General features: G+C 43.9%; 1 protein-coding gene across 1 annotated transcript in view; it reads right to left on the bottom strand.

Annotated features, from left to right (window-relative positions):
• Nucleotides 1-16,524, bottom strand: part of CPN1 (carboxypeptidase N subunit 1) — a 40,236-nt gene extending 23,712 nt beyond the window's left edge. The window contains exons 1-3 of the mRNA XM_032281282.1: nt 16,031-16,524; nt 9,639-9,835; nt 2,909-3,064 (exon numbers count right to left, since the gene is read on the bottom strand). Of these exons, the coding sequence (XP_032137173.1) occupies nt 2,909-3,064; nt 9,639-9,835; nt 16,031-16,253 (576 nt within the window). The 5' untranslated portion in view covers nt 16,254-16,524. The remainder of the gene's footprint in view (nt 1-2,908; nt 3,065-9,638; nt 9,836-16,030) is intronic.
• Between the last annotated feature and the right edge of the window lie 7,023 nt (nt 16,525-23,547).

The following is a 23,547-nucleotide window of genomic DNA, read 5'->3' on the forward strand; positions in this document are numbered from 1 at the left end:
TCTGCCTCCCAAAGTGTTGGGATTACAGGCATGAGCCACCATTCCCAGCCAAAAAGAGAGTTCTGTATGAAGGGGTACCATGATTGGAGAGCTCAGAGCCCTAGCTTGGCCTCTCTCTAGACCCTAGAAAAGGGTTTCCATTTTACCCACTGCTCCAGTGACTTCTAAGTCATCTTAGCCGAAAATTAGGACTCCAATAAATCGATCTTTTGGAAAATGCTAGTTTACAGTGATGGCTTCAACCTCCTCCTTCCCTGCTGTAATGTTGACATGTAGAACACACTCCTATGGTCATATCCAAATCTCATGGGTTAGACACACTGTCAGATGGGCCAGTCTTGGCTAAGCAGTGAAATTCCACCCTTTCTGTTGCATATTATATTGCTAGCTAGTGATAGTATTCCAAAAAAAAGCCTTGCATCCACTTGGACTTGCAGTATAAGTAAATAATTTACAGTCTGCTGTGTTTTTCCTCCTCTAGGGATGAACATGCTTAGATATTATGTGGTGTTACTGAGTTAATGGCTCCTCCTGGACCATGGGTCAGCTCTAAAGGCTCCATCTTTTCCATGCCAAGGGGACTGGATCAATAGGGCTGAGTCTCAAGCAGAATGGATATCATTTCGAGGGCACCAGTCTTGGTCTGTGACCAGGGCTCAGACCCTCTGGAGCAGTTCTGTCTTTGTGTCCTAAGCCTCTGTCTATCAGAATAAGGCCAGCTTCTCACTGTTCCTCTTCCTCAAGGCTGTTCCATCAGGAGTGAGGGAAATCTCATTGCTTTTTCCTCTAAAATTTAGATGAGGATTGAGTGGAAGTCTAGTTATCATTGATTCAATTATCTTATTTTACTTAGAGGAACAAGTTGAACATCAGAACATTCTTCTGGCTGGATACGCTGACTAACACAAAGTTTTTTGCTTTTTTGGTTTTTGGTGTTTATTTTATTTTATTTTTTTTTTGAGATGGAGTCTTGCTCTGTCACACAGTCTGGAATGCAGTGATGCAGTCTGTAACCTTCGCCGTCTGGGTTCAAGCGATTCTCCTGCCTCAGCCTTCCAAGTAGCTGGGATTACAGGCACCCACCACCACACCTGGCTAATTTTTGTATTTTTAGTAGAGACGTGGTTTTTACCATGTTAGCCAGGTTGGTCTCGAACTCCTGACCTCAGCTGATCCACCCACTTCTGCCTCCAAAAGTGTTGGGAATACAGACATGAGCCATCGCTCCCAGCCTTACAAAGTTATTTTTTGTTTGCTATTTACTTGAACAAAGAGGATAGTTTCTGTCTGAAATCTAACACACCAGCATGGCCTTTGCTTCATTTTCAAGAGAGAAAAAAACCCAGGGTATTCCTTTTGGGAAACTCCTAATCAAAAGGCTTACACCTGCTTTGCTTTTCTTTCCCCAGTCTCTAAGTTTAGACATTCACAAATAGAATGTTTCAAACTACCCCACACAGTGTGATCACCAGGGATGGCAGTGATGCTCAGAGGATGCCTAGTTATTTTCAGGAGCAGGCCCACCAGCAGGGTGAAACCACTCACATTACCAAGGATTCCATTACAGGTCTCTTGGAGAGTGAGACCTAGGAATATCGAATGGATCCTCTGACTGGAAGAGTAAGGGAAATCAGAGAGAGAGTAGTAATGATAAAGGAGTCAAGGGTCTTATAGAAAGGGAAAAGGAACAACTAAGGGTTAGATTCCCTGAACCTTTTTTTTTTTTTTTTTTTTGGTGACAGGGTCTTGCTCTGTTGCTCTGTCGCCAGGGCTTGAGCAGGCAGGATAATAGTTCACTGTAATCTTGAACTCGTGAACTTCTAGGTTCAAGGGATCCTTCCAAATAGCTAAGTCTACAACATATGCCACTATATCCAGCTAAATTTTGTATTTTTCTTTTGTTGAGATGGGGCCTCACTATGTTACCCAGGCTGGTCTCAAACTCCTGGCTTCAAGCAATCCTCCCATCTCAGCTTCCCAAAGTGCTGGGATTACAGGGGTGAGACGCCACACCCAGCCTGAACCCCTTTCTATAGCTAATTGTTGATAAGCATACAGTTTATCACATGTAAGACAGACTTCTCTATAGAATGCTAGAGTTCTCTGTCCACAGTCTAGCGTAGTAAAAAGAATGTTGGAATAAGAATCAGAAGGCCTGCATCTTCATCCTGATTCCATCAATTACTACCTGAGAGAATGTAAATTATTTTCTCTGTAAGTGTAACAGAGATGGATAACACTGCTTGATGCATTTCACCACATGATGTCATCATCGACTGAATCTGGCTATGAAATAATTTTGGAAAATTGTTAAGAACCATGCAACCATATGATACTGCTTTCATCTACTTCACCACAATCACCACTAACATCAAACATTTAGTGAGTATGTGCTTCATGGAGGGATCTATGCTGGGAAGAAAATAAATACAAAGATGCAGAAGTAATAGGTATTATTGCTCTAGATGGGTTAACACTGAGTTGAGTTGATGCTTAATTCTTGCTTGTTAGTTGATGTGAAGATGGCATAGCAGTCTTTCTTTCTTTTTTTATTTTTTTGAGAGGGAGTCTTGATTTGTCACCAAGGCTGGAGTGCCATGGTGTGATCTCAGCTCACTGCAACCTTCGTCTCCCAGGTTCAAGCAATTCTCGGCCTCAGCCTCCTGAAAAGCTGGGATTACATGCGCCTGCCATCATGCCCATCTAATTTTGTATTTTTAGTAAGACAGAGTTTCACCATCTTGGCCAGACTGCTCTTGAACTCCTGACCTCGTTATCCACCCGCCTTGGCCTCCCAAAGTGCTGGGATTACAGGTATGAGCCACCGCGCCTAGCCGGCTTAGCATTCTTTCTGCAAGACATTCCAGATGCTGATTTACCTGCTTTGTTTGCAAATTTCATCTCCTACCTGACTTTTCCAGTTGTCTGGAAGGGGCAGGTGGTGGTTGGGGCCTCCGGATTTTTCATTGTAGTAGATATAGGTATTGAGATCAGGGAAATTGCGGTTCAGGTCCACTCCATTTGCATTGTTCCTGCCAACTAGATACCCAAGCTTGTTTGGACCCTAAGGGGAAAATGAAAAGATGAAAAATGAAGGTTTCAGGTTGAATCCTATATTTTCTAACTTTTTCTTTTTTTTTTTTTTTTTTTGCGACAGATTCTTGCTCTGTTGCCCAGGCTGGAGTGCAGTGGTACAATCTTGGCTCACCGCAATCTACACCTACCGGGCTGAAGCAATCCTCCTACCTGTCTCCTGAGTAGCTGGGACTATAAGCACAAGCCACCACACCAGCTAATTTTTCTTTTTTCTTTCTTTCTTTTTTATTTTTTTTTTTTTGGTAGAGATGAGGCTGGTTGCCCAGGCTGGTCTCAAACGCCTGAGCTCAAGTGATCCACCCACGGTGCCCTTCCAGCCCTTCCAAAGTAGTGAGAAGCCAGGTGCCTTGGCTCAATCTTGTCATCTGAGCACTTTGAGAGGCAGAGGCGGGTGGATCACTTGAGGGCAGGAGTTCAAGATAAGCCTGGCCAAAATGGTGAAACACTGTTTCTGCTAAAAAAAAAAAATACAAAAATTAGCTCGGTGTGGTGGCAAATGCCTGTAGTCCCAGCTACTCAGGAGGCTGAGACATGAGAATCACTTGAACCCAGGAAGTGGAGGTTGCAGTGAGCCAAAATTGCATCACTACACTACAGCCTGGGTGACAGAGCAAGGCTGTCTAAAAAAAAAAAACCAAACAAACAAAGTGCTGAGATTACAGCCAAGAGCCACCGACACAGCCATGAATCCTATATTTGAAGGACATTGTATAGTTCTTCGATATTCGCTTAATCAAATGATGTGGCATTTTTTTTTCCTTTAGTCCCCATTACAGGAAGATGAATCATTTTCTTCTTTAACTTATCCAAAGTCACAGTGGTGTGCTTCAAGTTTCCCTGTAGATCATGAGCAAGAGGTACATATCTCAAGAGAAGTTCTAATAAGAGTAGGGTGTTTCAGGATCATGGGAACTCCAATTTTTTTTTGTTTTGTTTTTTTGAGATGGAGTTTTGCTCTTGTTGCCCAGGCTGGAGTGCAATGGTGTGATTTTAGCTCACCGCAACCTCCGCGTCCTGGGTTCAAGCAATTCTCTTGCCTCAGCCTCCCGGGTAGCTGGGACTACAGGCATGCGACACCACACCAGACTAATTTTATATTTTTAGTAGAGACAGAGTTTTCTCCATGTTGGTCAGGCTGGTCTTGAACTCCCAACCTCAGGTGATCCACTTGCCTTGGCCTCCCAAAGTGCTGGGATTACAGACATGAGCCACCATGCCCAGCTTACCCCAATGTTTCATAAACAGCTTTATTGAGATATAATTCATATATTGTAAAATTCACTCATTTTCAGTGTATAATTCAATGAATTTTAGTATATGTGCAGAGTTGTATAACCATCATTGCAATCTAATTTTAGAACATTTCTGTCACCCTTAATAGACACCTCATTCCCATTTACGGTCACTCCTCATTTTCATCCCAGCCCTAGGTAATCACTTTCTGTCTCCTTAGATTTGCCTCTTCTGGACATATCACATAAGTGAGTCATACATTATGTGTTCTTTTGTGGTTTTTTTTCCTCCACTTGGCATAATGTTTGTGAGGTTCATCTACATTGTAGCATGTCTCAGAACTTCATTTCTTTCTATTGCTGAATAGTTCCATTATGTGCATTTATCATATTTTGTTTATCCATTCACCAGTATTAGTGTTAGTACTAATAGTATTAGTTCAATACTATTAGTATTAGGAAACTATTAGTTTCCTAGGGCTGCCATAACAATCACCACAAACTAAGTGGCTCATAACAACAGCAATTTATTCTCCAATTTATTCTCTGGAGGCCAGAAGTTGTAATCAAGTCAACTGGAGTGGTGGCACACTCTCTGGTTCTCCTCTTTGTTTCTTCCAGCTTCTGGTGGCTGGAGGCAATCCTTGGTGTTCCTTGGCTTGTAGACACATCACTCTAATTTCTGCTTTCATCTTTACATGGTCTCCTTCCTAGTCTGTCCACATCTCTACTCACAAATTTATTTCTTCTTATAAGGACACCAGTTATGCTGGATGTAGAGTCCACCCCGATCCTATGCGACCTCCTTTTAACTTAATTGTATCTGTAAAGACCCTCAGTAGGCCCTCCATATCCATGGGTTCCAAATCTGTGGATTTAACCCACCTCTGATTGAAAGTATAGTTAGGGGCCGGGTGCAGTGGCTCACGCCTGTAATCTCAGCACTTTGGGAGGCCAAGGTGGCTGGACCACCTAAGGTCAGGAGTTCAAGACCAACCTAACCAACATAGTGAAACCCCATCTCTACTACAAATACAAAAATTAGCCAGGCGTGGTGGCATGCTCCTGTAGTCCCAGCTGCTAGGGAGGCTTAGGCAGGAGAATCACTTAAACCCAGGAGGCAGAGGTGGCAGTAAGCCAAGATAGCACCACTGCACTACAGCCTGGGCAACAGATCTAGACTCTTGTCTCAAAAAAGAAAAAAAGAAAAGAAAATATAGTTAGATCTATAATGGTTGCATCTGTACTGAACATGTACATGCTTTTTTCTTGTCCTGATTCCCTAAACAGTACATTATAACAAGTGTTTACATAGCATTTACATTGTATTGGGTAACATAAGTAATCTAGGGATTATTTCAAATATATAGAAGGATGTGCATAAGTTATATGCAAATACTATGCATTTTCTGTAAGGTACTTGAGCATCCAAGGATTTTGGTATTGGTTAGCGGCCCTGGAACCAATCACCTACAGATACCGAAGGATGACTATGTCTTTCCAAATAAGATCATATTCACAGGTTTCAGGTGAATGTGAATTTTCATAAGGGGTGGTAGGGGGAGATCCACGGACATTTGGGTTGTTTTTACCTTTTGGTGATTGTTAATAATGCTGCTTTGAACATGCATGTACGTCTTTGTGTGGATGTATGTTTCCATTTCCTCTGGGTAGATATCTGTAAGTAGAACTGCTGAGTCATAAGCTAAGTCTATTTTTAACTTTTTTTTTTTTTTTGAGACAGGATCTCACTTTTGCAATATCAACTTTCTGGATCCCTTAATTTCTCTGTCCGTATTTCAGATTTTTCATTTATTTGCTCATGTATTCATTCACTCATTAGGTCATCTATGTAGTCAGCCAACATTTATTTAAGTCCTCTATTCAGAGCACTCGGCTAGACACTGCCGAAAGAGATAAGTGAGACATTGTTGTCTAGCCTTCTTGGAATTCATAGTACACATGGGGAGGTGAACATATACATAAATAATTAAATACATAAAATGATAGAATAGAGGTGTTCTATAATCTCTATTCTATCTCATTCAAAGGCTCATTCAAAATTGTTAAAAGCCTCATTCAAAACTGAAATTCCATTTAATGTTTTGTGTGGCATTGGAGAAGGGAAATAGTGCCAACCGGGTCCCTGTAGACTGAGAAGGTGGAGCCCAAATTGTTGGCTGTTCCTGGAAGTGAATGAATGGATGCCAGGCAGCTAGAATCTTGCAGATGTACTGCTTCTCAAATTTTCCCCTTTTTTTTTTTTTTTTTTTTCTGTTTTTTTGAGACAGAGTTTCGCTCTTGTTACCCAGGCTGGAGTGCAATGGCGCGATCTCGGCTCACCGCAACCTCCGCCTCCTGGGTCCAGGCAATTCTCCTGCCTCAGCCTCCTGAGTAGCTGGGATTACAGGCAAGCGCCACCATGCCCAGCTAATTTTTTGTATTTTTAGTAGAGACAGGGCTTCACCATGTTGACCAGGATGGTCTTGATCTCTTGACCTCGTGATCTACCCGCCTTGGCCTCCCAAAGTGCTGGGATTACAGGCTTGAGCCACCGCGCCTGGCCCAAATTTTCCCTTTTCTAACCAATGAAATGTAGCAGATTACACTTTTCCTAAGAATTTTGTATTCTAAGAATTCTGTATTGTTCTCAGATTTCTCTTTTTTCATAGCACGCTGCTTGTATTTTATTTTTAGATCCCATTGAAAACATCATTTTTTTGAAGTTCCTTTAAGTTTCCTACGTCACTTCTGTTCCAGTGGAAAACATTTATTGGGTCTTTCATTTTGGTGTATACTTCTGTGACAGAATCATTTTCTTTGTGCTTCCAGAGGCTTGTCACTGCTTGCTGATTTATACCAAGGCACTCTTTTTTTTTTTTTTTTTTTTTTTCTTATTATACAAGGCACTCTTGACTGTCAGCATAAACACCTCTGGTCATTATCCGCTAATTTCCCTGCATACTGGTCAATAGTTAGGCTGGCAGGAAGGGGCTTCCCCTAACAGAAGGTTCCCATAAACAGGGCTAGTGTTGTGTTTCCTATTCCTGCTGTAACAAATTACCACAAATTTCGTGGCTTAAAACAGCATGAGTGAATTGTCTCATAGTTTTGGAGGTCAGAAGAATAAAATGGGTCTCACAGGCCTAAAAGCAAGGTGTCAATGGGCTACGTTTTTTCAGGAGTCTAGGGGAATCTGTGCCCCGACTTTTCCAGATTCCTTGACTCTTCCATCTTTAAAGCCAGCTGGCGGAACATCTTCAGATCTCTCTCTGACTGTGACCTTTGGCCTCCCTCTTCTACATTTAAAGGATCATTGTAATTGATTACACTGGGCCCCGTCCCCCCAGTACTCCAGGTTATTTTAAGGTCAACTGATTAGCAACCTTAGTTCCAACTGCAACCTTAATTCTTCCTTACCCAATAACATAACATATTTATAGGTTTTAAGGATTAGATGTGGACATCTTTGGTGGGATTATTCTGGCTACCTACAAGCAGCTTTAAAGTCTGGTGTCCAGGAAGGTCTTCTCTGTTTAGCCATGAAGACAGCTTGCCTCTGGGCATGGAAGGTATCTCTGAGAGTCTGAGAACCTGATGGGTCCTCTCTGGGGTTCAGGTTCAAGATCTGCTCCCTCTGAACAAGAACACAGGAGGTGAGCAGAGGTGATCAGCTTCCCAGACATGGCTCTAAGATTCAGTGGGTTGGCAGGGGTTTTCCCCACTCCCTCCCACTCCACCTACTGCAAAGGATGTGGGCAGAACTGAGCTGGTTCTCCATTCTCCTCACTGCAATACAGGAAAGGACTAATAGAAGGAAATCAGCCAGACTGGGATTCCCTCCCGCATCTCTTTCTAATTTTCCGGCTCTTTGGGAACTCAAGTCTCGAGGAAGAGTACTGAGTACCACCCTGATGGTACCCACTTTCCAGTGGTGAAACAAAGTTCTCTTTTTTCATTTGTGAGTCATTTCAGCAGGAAGTGGTAAGACTGCAAGAGTCAAGTTTGTGTTTGGTTCAACGTCCTGGCTCCATTCCTCTCTCTGTCTCTACTTACCCCCCAGCCCTATCCTCAAGACGGTTTAAAATATGCCTTAACATACTCTGCCTAAGAAAACCCCACCTTATAAGCACAGATTTTAAAGGAACATCTCCATTGTGCAAGACAGAGAGATTCCTGGCCTCACCCCAGACAATTCTAATTCAGTAGGTCTGGGGTGGGACCTGGGAATCTGTATTTCAAAATCTTCACTTGTGATCCTGATGTACAGCCACAAAACAGAACCACTGATTTAAAGTTAAGCACATCGGTCCAAAACACTCAAGATGTTAATAATAATAATAATGTGAGGTATTCTGATATTTTGAATTTATGTTAGAAAATAAAGTAAAAAGTCCTGCCAGGCGTGGTGGCTCATGCCTGTAATCCCAGCACTTTGGGAGGCTAAGCTGGGTGGATCACCTGAGGCTAGGAGTCGGAGACCAGCCTGACCAACCTGGTGAAACCCCATCTCTACTAAAAATACAGAAAATTAGCTGGGCATGGTGGTACACACCTGCAGTCCCAGCTACTCGAGAGGCTGAGGCAGGAGAATCACTTGAACCCAGGAGGCAGAGGTGGCAGTGAGCTGAGATTGCGCCACTGTACTCCAGCGTGGGCAACAGGGCAAGACTCCGTCTCAAAAAAAATTTTTTTTTAAAGTCCTTAGACATTTTTTCTTATTGGTCCTACTGCAAATATAACTCTAAAATATAGAATCAACAAGCTAAGTACTATACTAGTAAACAACTCTATGGAAACATAATAAAGTACGAAGAATCTAGAATTAGCCCCCCCGCCCCGCCCCCGCAATTCTGGGGAAAGCCTGTTGTCCTTGATATTTTCTCCGCAAATGCAAATGGGAATGTAGTGTGTGAAAGGAAGAAAGGTATTTAGTGTTTGAAGCTACAAGTTCAGGAAAGGAGCTTTATTTTGCAATATCCCTCCACATCGGTTGAGTAATTTCCAGGTTATAAAGTGTTGTCACAGATATTGCCATGTTAATCCTCACAGTAAAATCCTGAGGTCATCTGGAAAGGTGTCGGGGGAATGCAGGCTCAGAGAGAGCCCACATGTATTGCCTGAGGTGCTGTAGCACTGAACCCTTATCTGCATCCTTTCGTATATTTCTGGTGGGGTTTTTTCTCTCGGCCATTTTGTCTTTTAACATTTGTGGCATTTACAGTGGGACAGAGAAGGCATCTTGTCCACCGGCCTTTATTTCCTAAGAAGGCCTTCCTCTCTCCCCAGCATCTCCCTGGGACCTCGTACCTGAGCGGCAGCCACCTCATAGCCGTCGGGGTTCATGGACGGCAGGATGTGAATGCGCGTGTCCTGGATGAGCCGGACGATGCGCTGGTTCCTATTCCGGAACTCCTCGCACAGGAACTCCAACAGCTGCAGCATCAGCTCGCGGCCCAGCGCTTCGTTGCCGTGCATGTTTGCCACATACTTGACCTCTGGCTCCACTGCAAGGAAGAAATGCAAGGAAGGGAAAAGATGGGGAAAGCTTGGAAGTGCCACTGATGCCTAGCCTTGCACAAGGACCTTTTTTCTCCTTTTCAGTAATGAATGAAAAAAAAAAATTGGGTCTTTTGCAATAATCCCTGAGCCCCTTCTTAACCAATTACAATGACAAAGGCTACAAAATTCATGCCAGGGATAACAATCAGTCCCATTTACTGAGCCCCTGTAGTGTACTAGACAGTTATGTTCAATACTGCTAATCTTCACAGAAAACCTGTAAAGTGGGCAGTAATAGCCTCAGGGTGAGAGAAATAAGGATGGAGGAGGTTAAGTAACTTGTCTGAGGTTGCCTAGCTAATGGCTCTGATGGAGGTCCAAGCCCAGTGGCACTACAGTGCCATTTACAGTAGCACACTGCTTCTCAGAGACAAACCTTTCAGGATAAGGATGTTTCCCTAGAACCTGCTCTCATGAAGTACTCTAGGTTTAGCATTAACAGCTGCTAATGATCCCAGTTGAAAACTTAATTTTCTTGGTCCTCGAAAAGTTTCTTGCTCCATCTGAACAAGAACACAGCAGGTGAGCAGAGGTGACCAGCTCTGCAGAGATGGCTCTAAGATTGAGTGGGCTGGTAGAGGTTTTCCCCACTCCCTCCCACCCCACCTATGCAAAGAATAGGATTGTGGGCAGGACTGAGCTGGTTCTCCATTCTTCCCACTGCAATTCAAGAAAACTAAAATCACTCCTTCAAATCCAAGCAGGCCAAGTCTGGAGGCACAGAATAGGAAGGCACCTACTATGTCTCATTGCTTAGCCTTCTCTTTGGCCATGTTGTTTAACTTGAGGTGAGAATTGAGGATCTGAAAGCTTCTGGGATCACCTAGAGAAAATTGCTCCATGGCGAGGTGGCGTGGTACACACCTGTAATCCCAGCATTTGGGAGCTGAGGTGGGTCACGAGGCCAAGAGATCGAGACCATCCTGACCAACACGGTGAAGCCCCATCTCTACTAAAAATACGAAAATTAGCTGGGCGTAGTGGTGGGTGCCTGTAATCCCAGCTACTTGGGAGGCTGCAACAGGAGAATCACTTGAACCTGGGAGGCAGAGGTTGCAGTGAGCCAAGATCATGCCACTGCACTCCAGCCTAGTGACAGAGCGAGACTCCATTTCCCAAAAGAAAAAAAAGAAAAAAAGAAAGAAAGAGAAGAAAATCATTCTTGCCCTTATTTATGTATGTATTTAGTTATTTGGAGACGGAGTCTTGCTCTGTTGCGCAGGCTGGAGTGCAGAGGCGTGATCTTGGCTCACTGCAACTTCCACCTCCCAGGTTCCAGCATTCTCCTGCCTCAGCCTCCCAAGTAGCTGGGATTACAGGCACCTGCCACCACACCCAGTTAATTTTTTGTATTTTTAGTAGAGACGGGTTTCACTGTGTTAGCCACGATGGTCTCAATCTCCTGACCTCATGATCTGCCTGCCTCTGCCTCCCAAAGTGCTGGGATTAAAGATCTGAGCCACAGGGCCCAGCTCTTGCCCTCTTTTAAAAGAAGAGGCTCTTGCAAGTGATTTCTCTCCCACCCAACACTTTCCTGCCTCCACGACTTTTCTGGTTCTGTACCTCTTCATCTTCTCATTTCCAGATCCTTCTCACCACCCTTCTAGGCCCAGTCCACATGATACTCTGGGAAGTAATCCTGGGTTCTCCTTGATGAGAGAGAGCTCTCCTCTGTTGACTTCCTGGGTTTTACTTTTTTTTTTTTTTTTTTTTTTGAGACAAGAGCCTTGCTTTGTCATCCAGCCTGGAGTGCAGTAGTGCAATCCTGGCTCACTACAATCTCCGCTTCCTGGGTTCAAGCGATTCTCCTGCCTCAGCCTCCAAACTAGCTAGGACTACAGGTGTCTGCCAGCACGTCTGGCTAATTTTTATATTTTTAGTAGAGATGGGTTTTCACCATGTTGGCCAGGTGGTCTCAAACTCCTGACCTCAGGCGATCTGCCGGCCTCAGCCTCCCAAAGGGCTTGAATTACAGGTGTGAGCCACGGTGCCTGGCAGGGTTTTACCTATTTTTGTACGTGTTCTGTTTCCTTTACTGGACCTGGCCTTAGCAGTGTACATAATTTTTAATTTGTGACACCATCCATTATTATTTATCTTAGTATATCTACAGCAGTTTTTCTCAGAGGAATGCTGATAACCCACAAGAATCATGTGGTAGATTTTCTATTGTGGGTATTCTTTAATCTTAGTGTATTTTTTTTTAATTGTAGATTATGTCTTTCTTACTTTTCTTGGTGTTAAAATGTCTTTTCTGTTAGAAAAGGATGGATATAATAGACGGCAGGTAGTTTCTTCACATCCTTATTCAGTAAAATAAAATTTGGAAGATCTGTTTTAGTTATCTCCAGTCTCTTATTTAAAAGAAACTTTTTAACTGCTTTATGAAATCTATAAGTCTGGGACTACCCTATGGAATTTTGGACAGTGCCATGCACTTAGTAGATGCTTAATATCAGATTCTTTTGGTTCTCCTTTTTCTTTTCATTCTTTCATTTATTTATTTATTGAGATAGGGTCTTGCTCAGTCATTCATGCTGGAGTGCAGTGACACAATCATAGCTCCAGGCAGCCTCTCAAATTCCTTGGTTCAAGCCATTCTCCCACCTCAGCCTCCTGAGTAGCTGGGACCACAAGTGCACACCACCACGCCAGGCTAATTTTCTAAAAAAATTTGTTATAGAGACAAGGTCTCACTACGTTGCCCAGACTGGTCTCCAACTTCTGGCCTCAAGCAATCCTCCCAAAGTACTGGGATTACAGACATGAGCCACTACAGCCGGCCTCTGCTGTCAATATATCTAGAATACAACCACTTCTCCTAACAATCACTGCTATCATTTTGGTCAAGCCCCTGTACCCTCAAGCTTGGTACTATTGGCAATATTAGGTCATTGCCACAAATCTCCCACTTGGTCTCCCTGCAGCTGCCTAGCCCCTCTAAAGTCTATTCTCCAGAGTTAGGGATTGACAAAACTTTTTTATAAAGGACTAGAGAGTAAATCCTTTAGGCTTTGCGGGCTGTGCTGTCTCTGTCAAGGCTACTCAACTCTTCCAGCAAAAGCAGCCATGGACAAGATAAAAGTGAATGGGCGTGACTGTGTTCCCATAAAACATTTACCAAAACAGGTGGCTAGCCCTCAGGCTGTAGTTTGCTGACCCCTGTTCTGAGTGATCTTTAAAAACTTTGAGTCAGATCGAGTCTCTCTTCTGCTTAAAAAACCCTCCAGTGGCTTCTCACTTGACTCAAAGTAAAAGCCCAAATCTTTACCAGGGCCTATGAGGCCCTGCATGATGTCCTATTGCCTGGTGGCCCCATCACATGGCTGTCACCTCCTCTCCTGCTCTCCTCTCGTTCACTCAGCTAGAGCCGCACTGGCCCCCTTGCTGTTCCTCACATGTGCCAAGCATGCTCCAGAGCACTGCCTTTGCTCTTCCCTCTGCCCCCGTCTTTTCCTCCCCAATGTCAGCACAGCATGTGCCATCACATCATCCTGCAGCTCTCCTCAAAGCTGCCTCAGTGGAGACGGCTCTCCTGAGCACCTCTCCTCGTCCTCCTCCGTGGCATCCCTATCTCTTTTTCCTGATTTAGTTTCCTCTACAGCACTTATTTCCATCTGATGTAATATGTATTACTTAGTTACCCATTTATTGTCAGTCTTACCCCCACTAGAATTCAGGTCCATGAGGGCAGGGTCGTTGTTTTATACTCTGCTGTACTTCCAGAGACTACAAAAGTGCTTGCATATTATAGGTGATTGGTAAATATTTGTGGAATGGATGAAGGAATGAAAGGAATGAATGAGTGAATAGCAGTTATATAGTGCTTCAGAGAAAAGAGGGAATAGTGAGGGCCAGAGTCCTATGAAAAAGCTTCAAGGAAGGCTTTGAATGCTAGAAAGTACAGGAGCACCAAGAAGGAGGCTTGCAGTGTTGGGGGGCTAACCCCATGATGTCCATGAACACTCGCAAGCTTCCACAGTGAACACATGATCTGACTGACAGCAGGCTGCTTGCTATGAAAGTGCAGCTTTAAAGTGAGGCAATTATCCTAGGTAACCCCATGGCCTTCTTTGAGCCGCCACCATGCAATATTCTGAATCTCAGAGCCAGTCCATTGAGTGTGAGGCTTTTAAAGCAGGAAAGTGGGATTATGTAAGGATTTAGGAAAATTTTTCTAGCATCTGTGTACCAAATGGAAGGTTCAAAGAGTGCAGCAGTTAGAAATTAGAGACCTGGCTGGGCACGGTGGCTCACACCTGTAATCCCAGCAGTTTCGGATGCCAAGGTAGGTGGATCACTTGAGGTCAGGAGTTCGAGACCAGCCTGGCCAACAGGGTGAAACCCTGTCTCTACTAAAAATAAAAGAAATTAGCCAGGTGTGGTGGCACATGCCTGCCAGCTACTTGGGAGGCTCAGGCAGGAGAATGGCTTGAACCAGGGAGGTGGAGGTTGCAGTGACCTGAGATTACACCACTGCACTTCAGCCTGGGCATCAGAGCAAGACTCCATCTCAAAAAAAAAAAAAAAAAAAAAATAGAGACCAGTTAGGAGTTCAGCGCAATCATTCAGGCAGCTCGTAATGGAGTCTGGATTTGGGCAGGGGATGTGGAAGTGGAGAGGTAAAGGGAGATTTGAAGTTGACAATTTGAAGGAGGAATTGGTAAGGAAAGCAATGAGAAATTAGAAACAACTTGAATGTCCATCAATACATGGACAGTTACATATAGTCATGCAATGAGCTATTACGCAGCCAACACCACGATGATGAAGATCGGTACTTGTAGACATGGATGCTGTCCATACAGATTGTGAAATGAGAAAGGCAGTTATAATTCGAGTCCATTTCTATAGAAACAATTACATGTGTTTGTGTCGGGGGTTTAAATATGCATAGAAAAAAGTCTGGAAGGATATACATCAACAGGTTAACAGTGGTGGGATTTGGGGTGAGTTTTATTATTTTTTTCCTTATCTAATTTCTAAATTTTAATCCAAACATGGATTGCTTTCTATAGTAGAAAAAAACTAAAAAAGAATCCAGGCTGGGTGCAGTGGATCATGCCTGTAATCCCAACACCGGGAGGCTGAGGTGGGCAGATCACCTGAGCCCAGGAGTTTGAGATTAGCCTGGGTAACATGATGAAACCCATCTCTACTGAAAATACAATAAGTAGCCGGGGGTGGTGGCACATGCCTGTGGTCCCAGCTAAGTAGGAGGCTGAGGGGAAAGGATCACCTGAGCCCAGAAGGTCAAGGCTGCAGTGAACTGAGATCATGCCACTGCATTCCAGCCTGCACAACAGAGCCAAACCCTGTCTCAAAAAAAAAAAAAAAAAAAAAAAAAAAAAAAAGGCCAGGCACGGTGGCTCCTGCCTGTAATCCCAGCACTTTGGGCAGATCATGAGGTCAAGAGTTCGAGACCAGTCTGGCCAACATAGTGAAACCCTGTCTCAACTAAAAATACAAAAAATAAGCCTGGTGTGGCGGTGGGTGCCTGTAATCCCAGCTACTTGGGAGGCTGAGGCAGGAGAATCGCGTGAACCCGGGAGGCAGGGTTGCAGTGAGCCGATACTGCACCATTGCACTCCAGCCCAGGCAACAGAGAGAGACTCCGTCTCAAAAAAAAAAAAAAAAAAAAAAAAAAAAAAAAAAAGAATCCAGAAAAAAAAACTAACACCTCAGTCCCCAAACTCTCTCTAGAACACTACACTGTCACTCCTGGAAGAGATCCCCCTATTCCCTTCTAAGTTTCCTGGCACAACTGGAAGGGATCATTGTTTCTGCCTATGTCTCCTGAGCCAGTGGATCAGGAAAAACAGAATAAAAGCAAGGGGAAAAGAAAGGTAATGGGGGAATGGAAGGGGGATGGGACATGAGCAGGGAAGACTCATCTTTTACCATTAAGGTTTTGAGCAAACAGAACCCAAAAAGGAGGAGAGGGCTGAAGCCTGAATGAGGGTTGTGACTCCCAGAGGCAGTGGCAGTTTGAGGGCTAAGAGGGAAACAGCACAGGCTGAGAAAGTGATAATTCCTTGTAGGTGGAGGAGTCCATGGACCACCCCAGAAACCACCCCAATTACTGGATTTGCAAGAGAAGGGCCCTGCCCACACACCCTCAAGAGCTGTTCAGGACTTACAGGGCTCGTGGATTCCAGGGTGGTCGCTGAACTCCAGCACGTAGAGGTGTCTCCCCTCCACGCTGCGCCCAATGCTGTAGACCCGCGTGACGCTGGGGCATTCGTTTTGCACCTTGTACAGTGTCCGAACAAGATCATCATAGCGGTGGTGGCGGAACGTCACCGGGGCAACCAGCTTACATAGAAGGAGGAGGTGGAGAAAGACTGAGAGCAGGTCTGACATCTTGCTGGGCTTTTTCAGAGAGCCACTGAGACGCGCCCCACCTCCTGCAACAACTTGGCCTCTTCACCCGCCAAAATCCAAGGTCTGCGGAGCTTCCCGCCTCGCCTGTAAACGCCAGCCCCTGGAAGTCGTTCCCAACTGTCCGTCCAAGGCTGGAAATTCTTTATGTCGCTCTCGAGTTGCCTCTCATCTCTTCTCCCTCACTCCCTTCCCTTCCCACATCCAGAAAAGCCTTTTGAAAGGTTTTTTGCACTTGCCTAGATGGGTAGTTTCACTGTGTCTGGTTTACTGGTTAACTGGACTGTAAACAGGCTTCAATAAATAGCTGCTTATAACCCTTTGATTCCCGGATAATTTTTTAAAACTTGACCTCTTCCTGTTTCCTTTATTACAACTTTCAAAAAGAGTTCTCTGTTGCTTTTGATCCATCCCACCTACCACTGCCTGACTACCTTTCAGAAGCATGGCTGTATTTCATCCTTTCTTTCCTCAAACATTTTTCAACAGATTCCATTAAGAAAAGGAAAAGATTAGCCTTGGACTGGGAGAAAACAACTGTAAATCATGTATCTCATAACATCCCCCAATACGTAAAGAATCCTTACAGTACAATAAGAAGACAAATGACCCAATTAAAACATGGACAAAACGTTTGACCAAAACAGATATACAAATGGCTAATAAGCACATTTAAATATGTTCAATGTCATTAGTTGTTAAGGAAATGCAAATTAAAACCACATGAGATGCCAGGCATGGTGGCTCATGCCTGTAATCTCAGCACTTTGAGAGGCCAAGGTGGGAGGATCACTTGAGCCCGAGAGTTTGAGAGCAGCCTGGGCAACACAGCAAGACCCCATCTCTACAAATAATTTAAAACTTAGCTGAGTGTGATGGCATACCTGTAGTTCCAGCTACTTGGGAGGCTGAGGCAGAGAATCACTTGAGCCTGGGTGGTGGGGGCTGCAGTGAGCCATGATCATGCCACTACACTCCAGCCTGGATAACAGAGTAAGACCTCATCTCAAGAAAACAAACAGAAACCACACATGAGATATTACTTTACCTCCACTAGAATAGCTATAATAAAAAAAGACAGACAATAACAAGTGTTGGTGAGAATAGGGAGAAACTGGAATCCTCATAAATAGTGCAGCCAGTTTGGAAAACAGTTTAGCAGTTCCTTACAAGGTTAAATATTTACTTATTATATAATACAGCAATTTCACTCCTGGGTACCTATGCAAGAGAAATGAAAACGTGCATCCACACAAACACTTGTACATGAATGTCCATAGCAGTATTGTTCACAAGAGACAAAAAGCAGAAACAACCCAAATATCCATTAACCACTGAGCGGATAAAGAAAATATGGCATATCCATACAATGAAATATTATTTGACAATAAAAAGGAGTGAAGTACTAATACATTGTACAATGTGAATTAATTTTAAACATATGCCCAGTGAAAGAAACCAGACCCAAAACACCACATATTGTATGTTTCAGTTCATATTAATGTTTAGAAAAAGCAAATATATAAAGACAGAAAGATTAGAGGTTGCGAGGTCTGGGATTAGATATGTGAACACAAAATTTCTTTTTAGAGTGATAGAAATGTTCTAAAATTAGATTGTGCTCATGGTGATGACTGTACAACTCTATAAATATACTAAAATTCGTTGAATTGCACACTTAAAACAGGTGAATTCTATGATATGCAAATTGTAGCTCAATAAAGCTGTTTTTAAAAAGGAAATTAAAAAATAAGTACAGCCCTCTGAAAGAATTAAATATAAATTTACCATGCAACTCAACAATTCCATTCCTGGATACCTACCCAAGAGAACAAGCTCACCCACAGAATGTTTATAGCTGCATTATTCATAATAGGCAAAAACTAGAAACTACCTTAGTGTCTATCAACTGATGAATAAATAAAATGTTATATAGCCACACAATTGAACACTATTCAGCAATAAAAAGGAATAAAATACAACTTCATGCTACAACGTGGATGAACTTCAAAAACACCATGCTAAGTGAAAAAAGCCAGAAATGAAAAAAACATATATTGTGTAATTCCATTTATATGAAATGTTGTACAAAGGTAAACCTATACAGACAGGAAGTAAAATAATGTTTGCCTGGGGTTGGGGATGGGAATGGGAATGGAAATGGAAATTAACTGAATGGGCATGAGGGATTTATTTTCTAACTGATGAATCAGCACTCAAACTGGATCCAAGAGAGATCCTACTGGAGTGATGGAGATGTTCTAAAACTGGATGATGGTAATAGTTGGTCAGCTTGCTAACTTTACTAAACATCATTTAATCATAAACGTGCCGAGTGCGGTGGCTCACACCTGTAACCCCTGCATTTTGGGAGGCTGAGGCAGGTGGCTCACTTGAGGTCAGAAGTTTGAGACCAGCCTAGCCAGCATGGTGAAACTCTGTCTCTACTAAAAATGCAAAAATTAGCCAGGTGTGGTGGCACATGCCTGTGATCCCAGGTACTTGGGAGGCTGAAGCAGGAGAATTGCTTGCACCCAAGAAGCAGAGGTCGCAGTGAGCTGAGACCATACCACTGCACCCCAGCCTGGGCAACAGAGAGAGATGCCGCCTCAAAAAAAAAAATAATCATTCAATTATAAACTTAAAAATGGTGAATGTTGTGGTATCTAAATTAGACCTCAATAAAATTGTTGTTTTTTATTATTTATTTATTTATTGAGACAGAGTCCCACTCTTTTTGCACAGGCTGGAGTGCAATGGTGCAATCTTGGCTCACTATAACCTCTGCCTCCTGGGTTCAAGCAATTCTCCTGCCTCAGCCTCTCAAGTCGCTGGGATTACAGGTGCCCACCACCATACCAGGCTAATTTTTGTATTTTTAGTAGAGACGGGGTCTCAGCATGTTGGCCAGGCTGGTCTCAAACTCCTGACCTCAGATCATCAGCCCGCCTCGGCCTCCCAAAGTGCTGGGATTACAGGCGTGAGCCACCGTACCCGGCCTAAAATTTTTGCTTTTAAAAACCAAAGTTTCAATGGATCTTCATGTACTATTATGTAAAATTCAAATGCCTCAGATGGCCTTTCCGTCCTTCCTACCAAGTCCAGTTGTGACTTGTCCTCCTGTCCCTCACTCTAGTGCAGAACTGTTGCTCCACCTACTGTCTTTGAATCATGCCCTCATCACCTGCCTTCCTACTTTCACTTATGCTATTTCCCTAGGCAACTCAACTCAGCTCAAATCCTGGGTCTTCCTTACCTCCCTTTCTAGTTGCTGCTACAATCAGTCTTTGTATCTTTAATTCTTATCACTTTTTCTGTTATGCACTTCCCATGCTAGGTGTTGGGTGTCAGGGTGGAGTGCAGCCCTGCTGGCAGACTGCTCTTGCTCTCCAGGGTGATCTGCAGCCCCCTAGCATAGAGCTGGGCACAGGTGCTCAACATTTGTTGCACGAATGAGTGAGTGAATGAATGAACAAACCCATTATTGACTTTCCCCCATGCATCTGGCTGCTCCATCTTTAGTAAACCTTCCAAAGGAAATTCTATGTTTTTATAACCAGTCAGTGAAGATGGTGATTCCCTCTTTGATATATTGGGTGAACACTCTGTGGCCAGGTTAATCTGGCTCACAGAGAGGTGGCCCAGATAGTCTCAGAGGGTTGGCTCTGATAAGTACTAAGCTGGCAATACCAAACGGCTGCTGCCTATACCCACAGCTCAAATCCCATAATTTTCTGAGGAGATCATGTCACCCCAGGTGGGAAAGGTAGGAATCAAGGCATCACTAAGGCCTCACTCATAAAGCTCTTGATCTAGAACAGTATCTATTGTCACTACTGAGGGCTTGGCTTAGTGACTCCCAGATGAACCTGTGGTTCTTTATGGGGCTTCACTCATGCCAAACAGATGAATCCCATTCTCTAGGAGAGGGGTGCACCCTCCCTACCTATTTGCACAGTGGATTCTTATAAACAGGGAATATCCTCTGACAATGAGAAGTATCAGAGATGAGGTAGGGATGCCTTCCCTGGAATTCCACAGAGTATCAGAGTGATGCCTGAAAGCCAGAGGGCATATGCCATCTCTCAAAGCAACTAGAAGTAAAAGGTGCATGGCCTTGAATGTCGAAGGGATATGATTTCAAATCTAAGTGCAACCCTCTCTTAGGCCATTTGATCTTGGGCAAATGACTTACCTTCCCTAAACCTCAGCTTCCTTCTATATGGAATAGGGAAATCTAGCGCCTCCCTCATGGGTTGTTGTGTGGATTAAATAAGGTGTTGTATGTAAGGATTTTTCACAGTGCCCAGCACATAGCAAGGGCTCAATAAATATTAGTGGTAGTAGCAATAGCAGCAACAGCATTGTTAAGCATCTACTTTGTGCTACAGACCATGCTATGATGGGGATAAAAGTCATTCATTCAACAAATCTAGTAAAGCCTTTACCACTAAAAGCCAAAGACTTTACATATAATGTCCTTTTCAATCTACAATAAAACCAACAAAGATCCTGCCCATGTGGTTCTTATATTCCAGCGAAGACACAGACACAATTAAGAGTGAAAAAGATAGAGACAAGTAAACAAGCACAGCACAGAGGGATAAGTGATGAATGTAACCACATAGGACCACCAAGCAGGTTCACCTCATCTGGTTTTGGGAGGTCAGGGAGAGCTGGCTGAGGATCTGTGAGAGTGGAACTCACTAGATTATTTCTAGAGTCCTGTCTCCCACTGTGGTATGCACAATAGCAACCCTCCCAAAGGTGTCCACACCCTAATCCTTGGAAACTGAAATGTTATGTTACATGGCAAAGCGGAATGAAGTTTGCAGATCAAATGAACGTTGCAGCCCAGCATGGTGGCTCATACCTGTAATCCCAGCCCTTTGGAAGGACAAGGCATGAGGACTGTTTGATACCAGCAGTTTGAGACCAGCCTCGGCAACATGGCAAGACCCCATCTCTACAAAAAAATCAAGTTAGCCAGGCATGGTGGTGCAAGCCTGTGGTCTCAGCTACTCAGGAGGCTGAGGTGGGAGGATTGCTTGAGCCTTGGAGGTCAAGGCTGCCGTGAGCCATGGTCATGCCACTGCACTCCAGCCTAGGTGACAGAGCAAGACCTGTCTCAAAAAAAAGAAAAAATTAAGGTTACGAATCAGCTGATCTTGATAGGAAGTGATTATCTGGATTATCCAGGTGTGCCCATGCAATCACAAATGTGCTTTTTTTTTTTTTTTTTTTTTAGACAGAGTTTCATTCTTGTTGCCTAGGCTGGAGTGCAATGGCATGATCTTGCAACCTCCACCTCCCGGGTTTAAGAGACTCTCCTGCCTCAGCCTCCCAAGTAGCTGGGATTACAGGCATGTGCCACCATGTCCAGCTAATTTTGTATTTTTAGTAGAAACAGGGTTTCTCCATGTTGGTCAGGCTGGTCTTGAACTCCTGACTTCAGGTGATCCACCCGCCTTGACTTCCCAAGGTACTACTGGGATTACAGGCGTGAGCCACCATGCCAGGCCCAGAAGTGTGCTTCTAAGTGGAAGGTGAGGCAGGAGGGTCAGAGAGAGTGATGAAATGTGAAAGAGATGTAAGCAGCTATCACTGGCCCTGAAGATGGTAGAGGAGTGCCACAAGCTACAGAAGTGAATACCCTCTAAAAACTGTAAAAGGTAAGGAAATGCATGCTCCCTGGAACCTCCAGAAAGGAACACATCTCTGCCGGCACCCTGATATTAGTACAGTGAGACCCATTGCAGACTTCTGACCTCTAGACCTGTAAGATAAGACATTTGTGTTGTTTTAAAATTTGTACTCATTTTTAAAACCATAGCAATAGGAAACAAATACATCCCCAAATACCTTAAGTCTGAGACAGAACTAGGGTTCTTGGGGGGAGGCTGGAGCAGAAAGCTTCACTGTCTGACATCCTCCCAGGGTCTTGATTCAAATCTTGAGCAGCTAGCCCTGCAAACGGCTGTATAGGTCCAGACCAAATGGTACCTTCAGAGTTCTTTCTGATTCTTCTTCTCCTCACCCTAATTTTAGGCATTTCCTTCTTTCTGGGTTCTCAGTGTCCTCAATGTTATTCCCACCTAGACAGATGCAGCCCCATTCTGCCCTAGGCAAATATTAATAACACTTTACAATTCTACATTGCCTTACAGAGTACCAACTACTTCCTTATTTATTCCTCCCAAGGAGGAGGATACTGTAATTCCATTTTAGAGGAGAACAAGTGATGGAGGAGGGCCTGGACTTGGGCACAGTTAGCCTAATGTCCTGCTCAATGCATTTCAGTGAATTCAGATATGGAACAAGGGTAGGAAGCCACCGCAGGCATGTGAGGAAAGAGAGTACGTTAAAATCTGGAAAGGGTTGGAAGAAGGCAGAAGGATACTTATCCTCAAGTAGGGACATGGGGGCAATTGTCCTCTTTCCTAGACAAAGAAGAAGGGGAGGGAGAGGGTATGTGAGTGTGTGTGTGTGTGTGTGTGTGTGTGCGCGTGTGTGTGCGCTTGCACATGTGTGTGTGTGAGAGAGAGAGAGAGACAGATTGAGAGAGGGAGAGAAAGAGAATGCCAGCCCTGTGTTGGCAAATGAACCAACCTTCTCGACGCAGACCTCCAGTTATCATAGTTTTAAGATTTCTTTCTTTGTATCCCCAGCAGTAACTCTGCAGAGAAGTCTTGATATAATTTAACCCAGCTCAATAAATGTTAGTTGACTACACCTATAAATGAATCAAGCATTCAGGCCAGGCATGGTGGCTCACATCTGTAATCCCAGCACTTCAGGAGGTCGAGGTAGGCGGATCATTTGAGGTCAGGAGTTCAAGACCAGCGTAGCCAACATGGTGAGACCCTGTCTCTACCAAAAATACAAAAACTAGCCAGGCATGGTGGTGTGCAGCTGTAATCTCAGCTACATGGGAGGCTGAGGTAGGAGAATCACTTAACCCTGGGAGACAGAGGATGCAGTCAGCGAGACTGCACCACTGCACTCTAGTCTGGGCAACAGAGTAAGACATTGGCTCAAAAAAAAAAAAAAAAAAAAAGTTCAGCTTAGTTCAAATCACCAATCACTCTTTGAGAGATATTTGGATTTTAAGTGTTATGAGTGGGTAGAGCAAAGGGAACCTAGCCAAGTCCGGAGGGCAAGAAAAGTCAGTCCTCAAGACAGACCGAGCTCTTTCCAATTCTCTTCCCATCCATCTCATACTTCTGGTCTTAGCACCGCAGTCAACAACACTGAGACCTTTCCCTGGCCATGCTGT

The sequence above is a fragment of the Sapajus apella genome, unplaced genomic scaffold (genome assembly GCF_009761245.1).
Source record: "Sapajus apella isolate SASKATOON/1434 unplaced genomic scaffold, GSC_monkey_1.0 scaffold13, whole genome shotgun sequence".
NCBI classification, from domain to species: domain Eukaryota; kingdom Metazoa; phylum Chordata; class Mammalia; order Primates; family Cebidae; genus Sapajus; species Sapajus apella.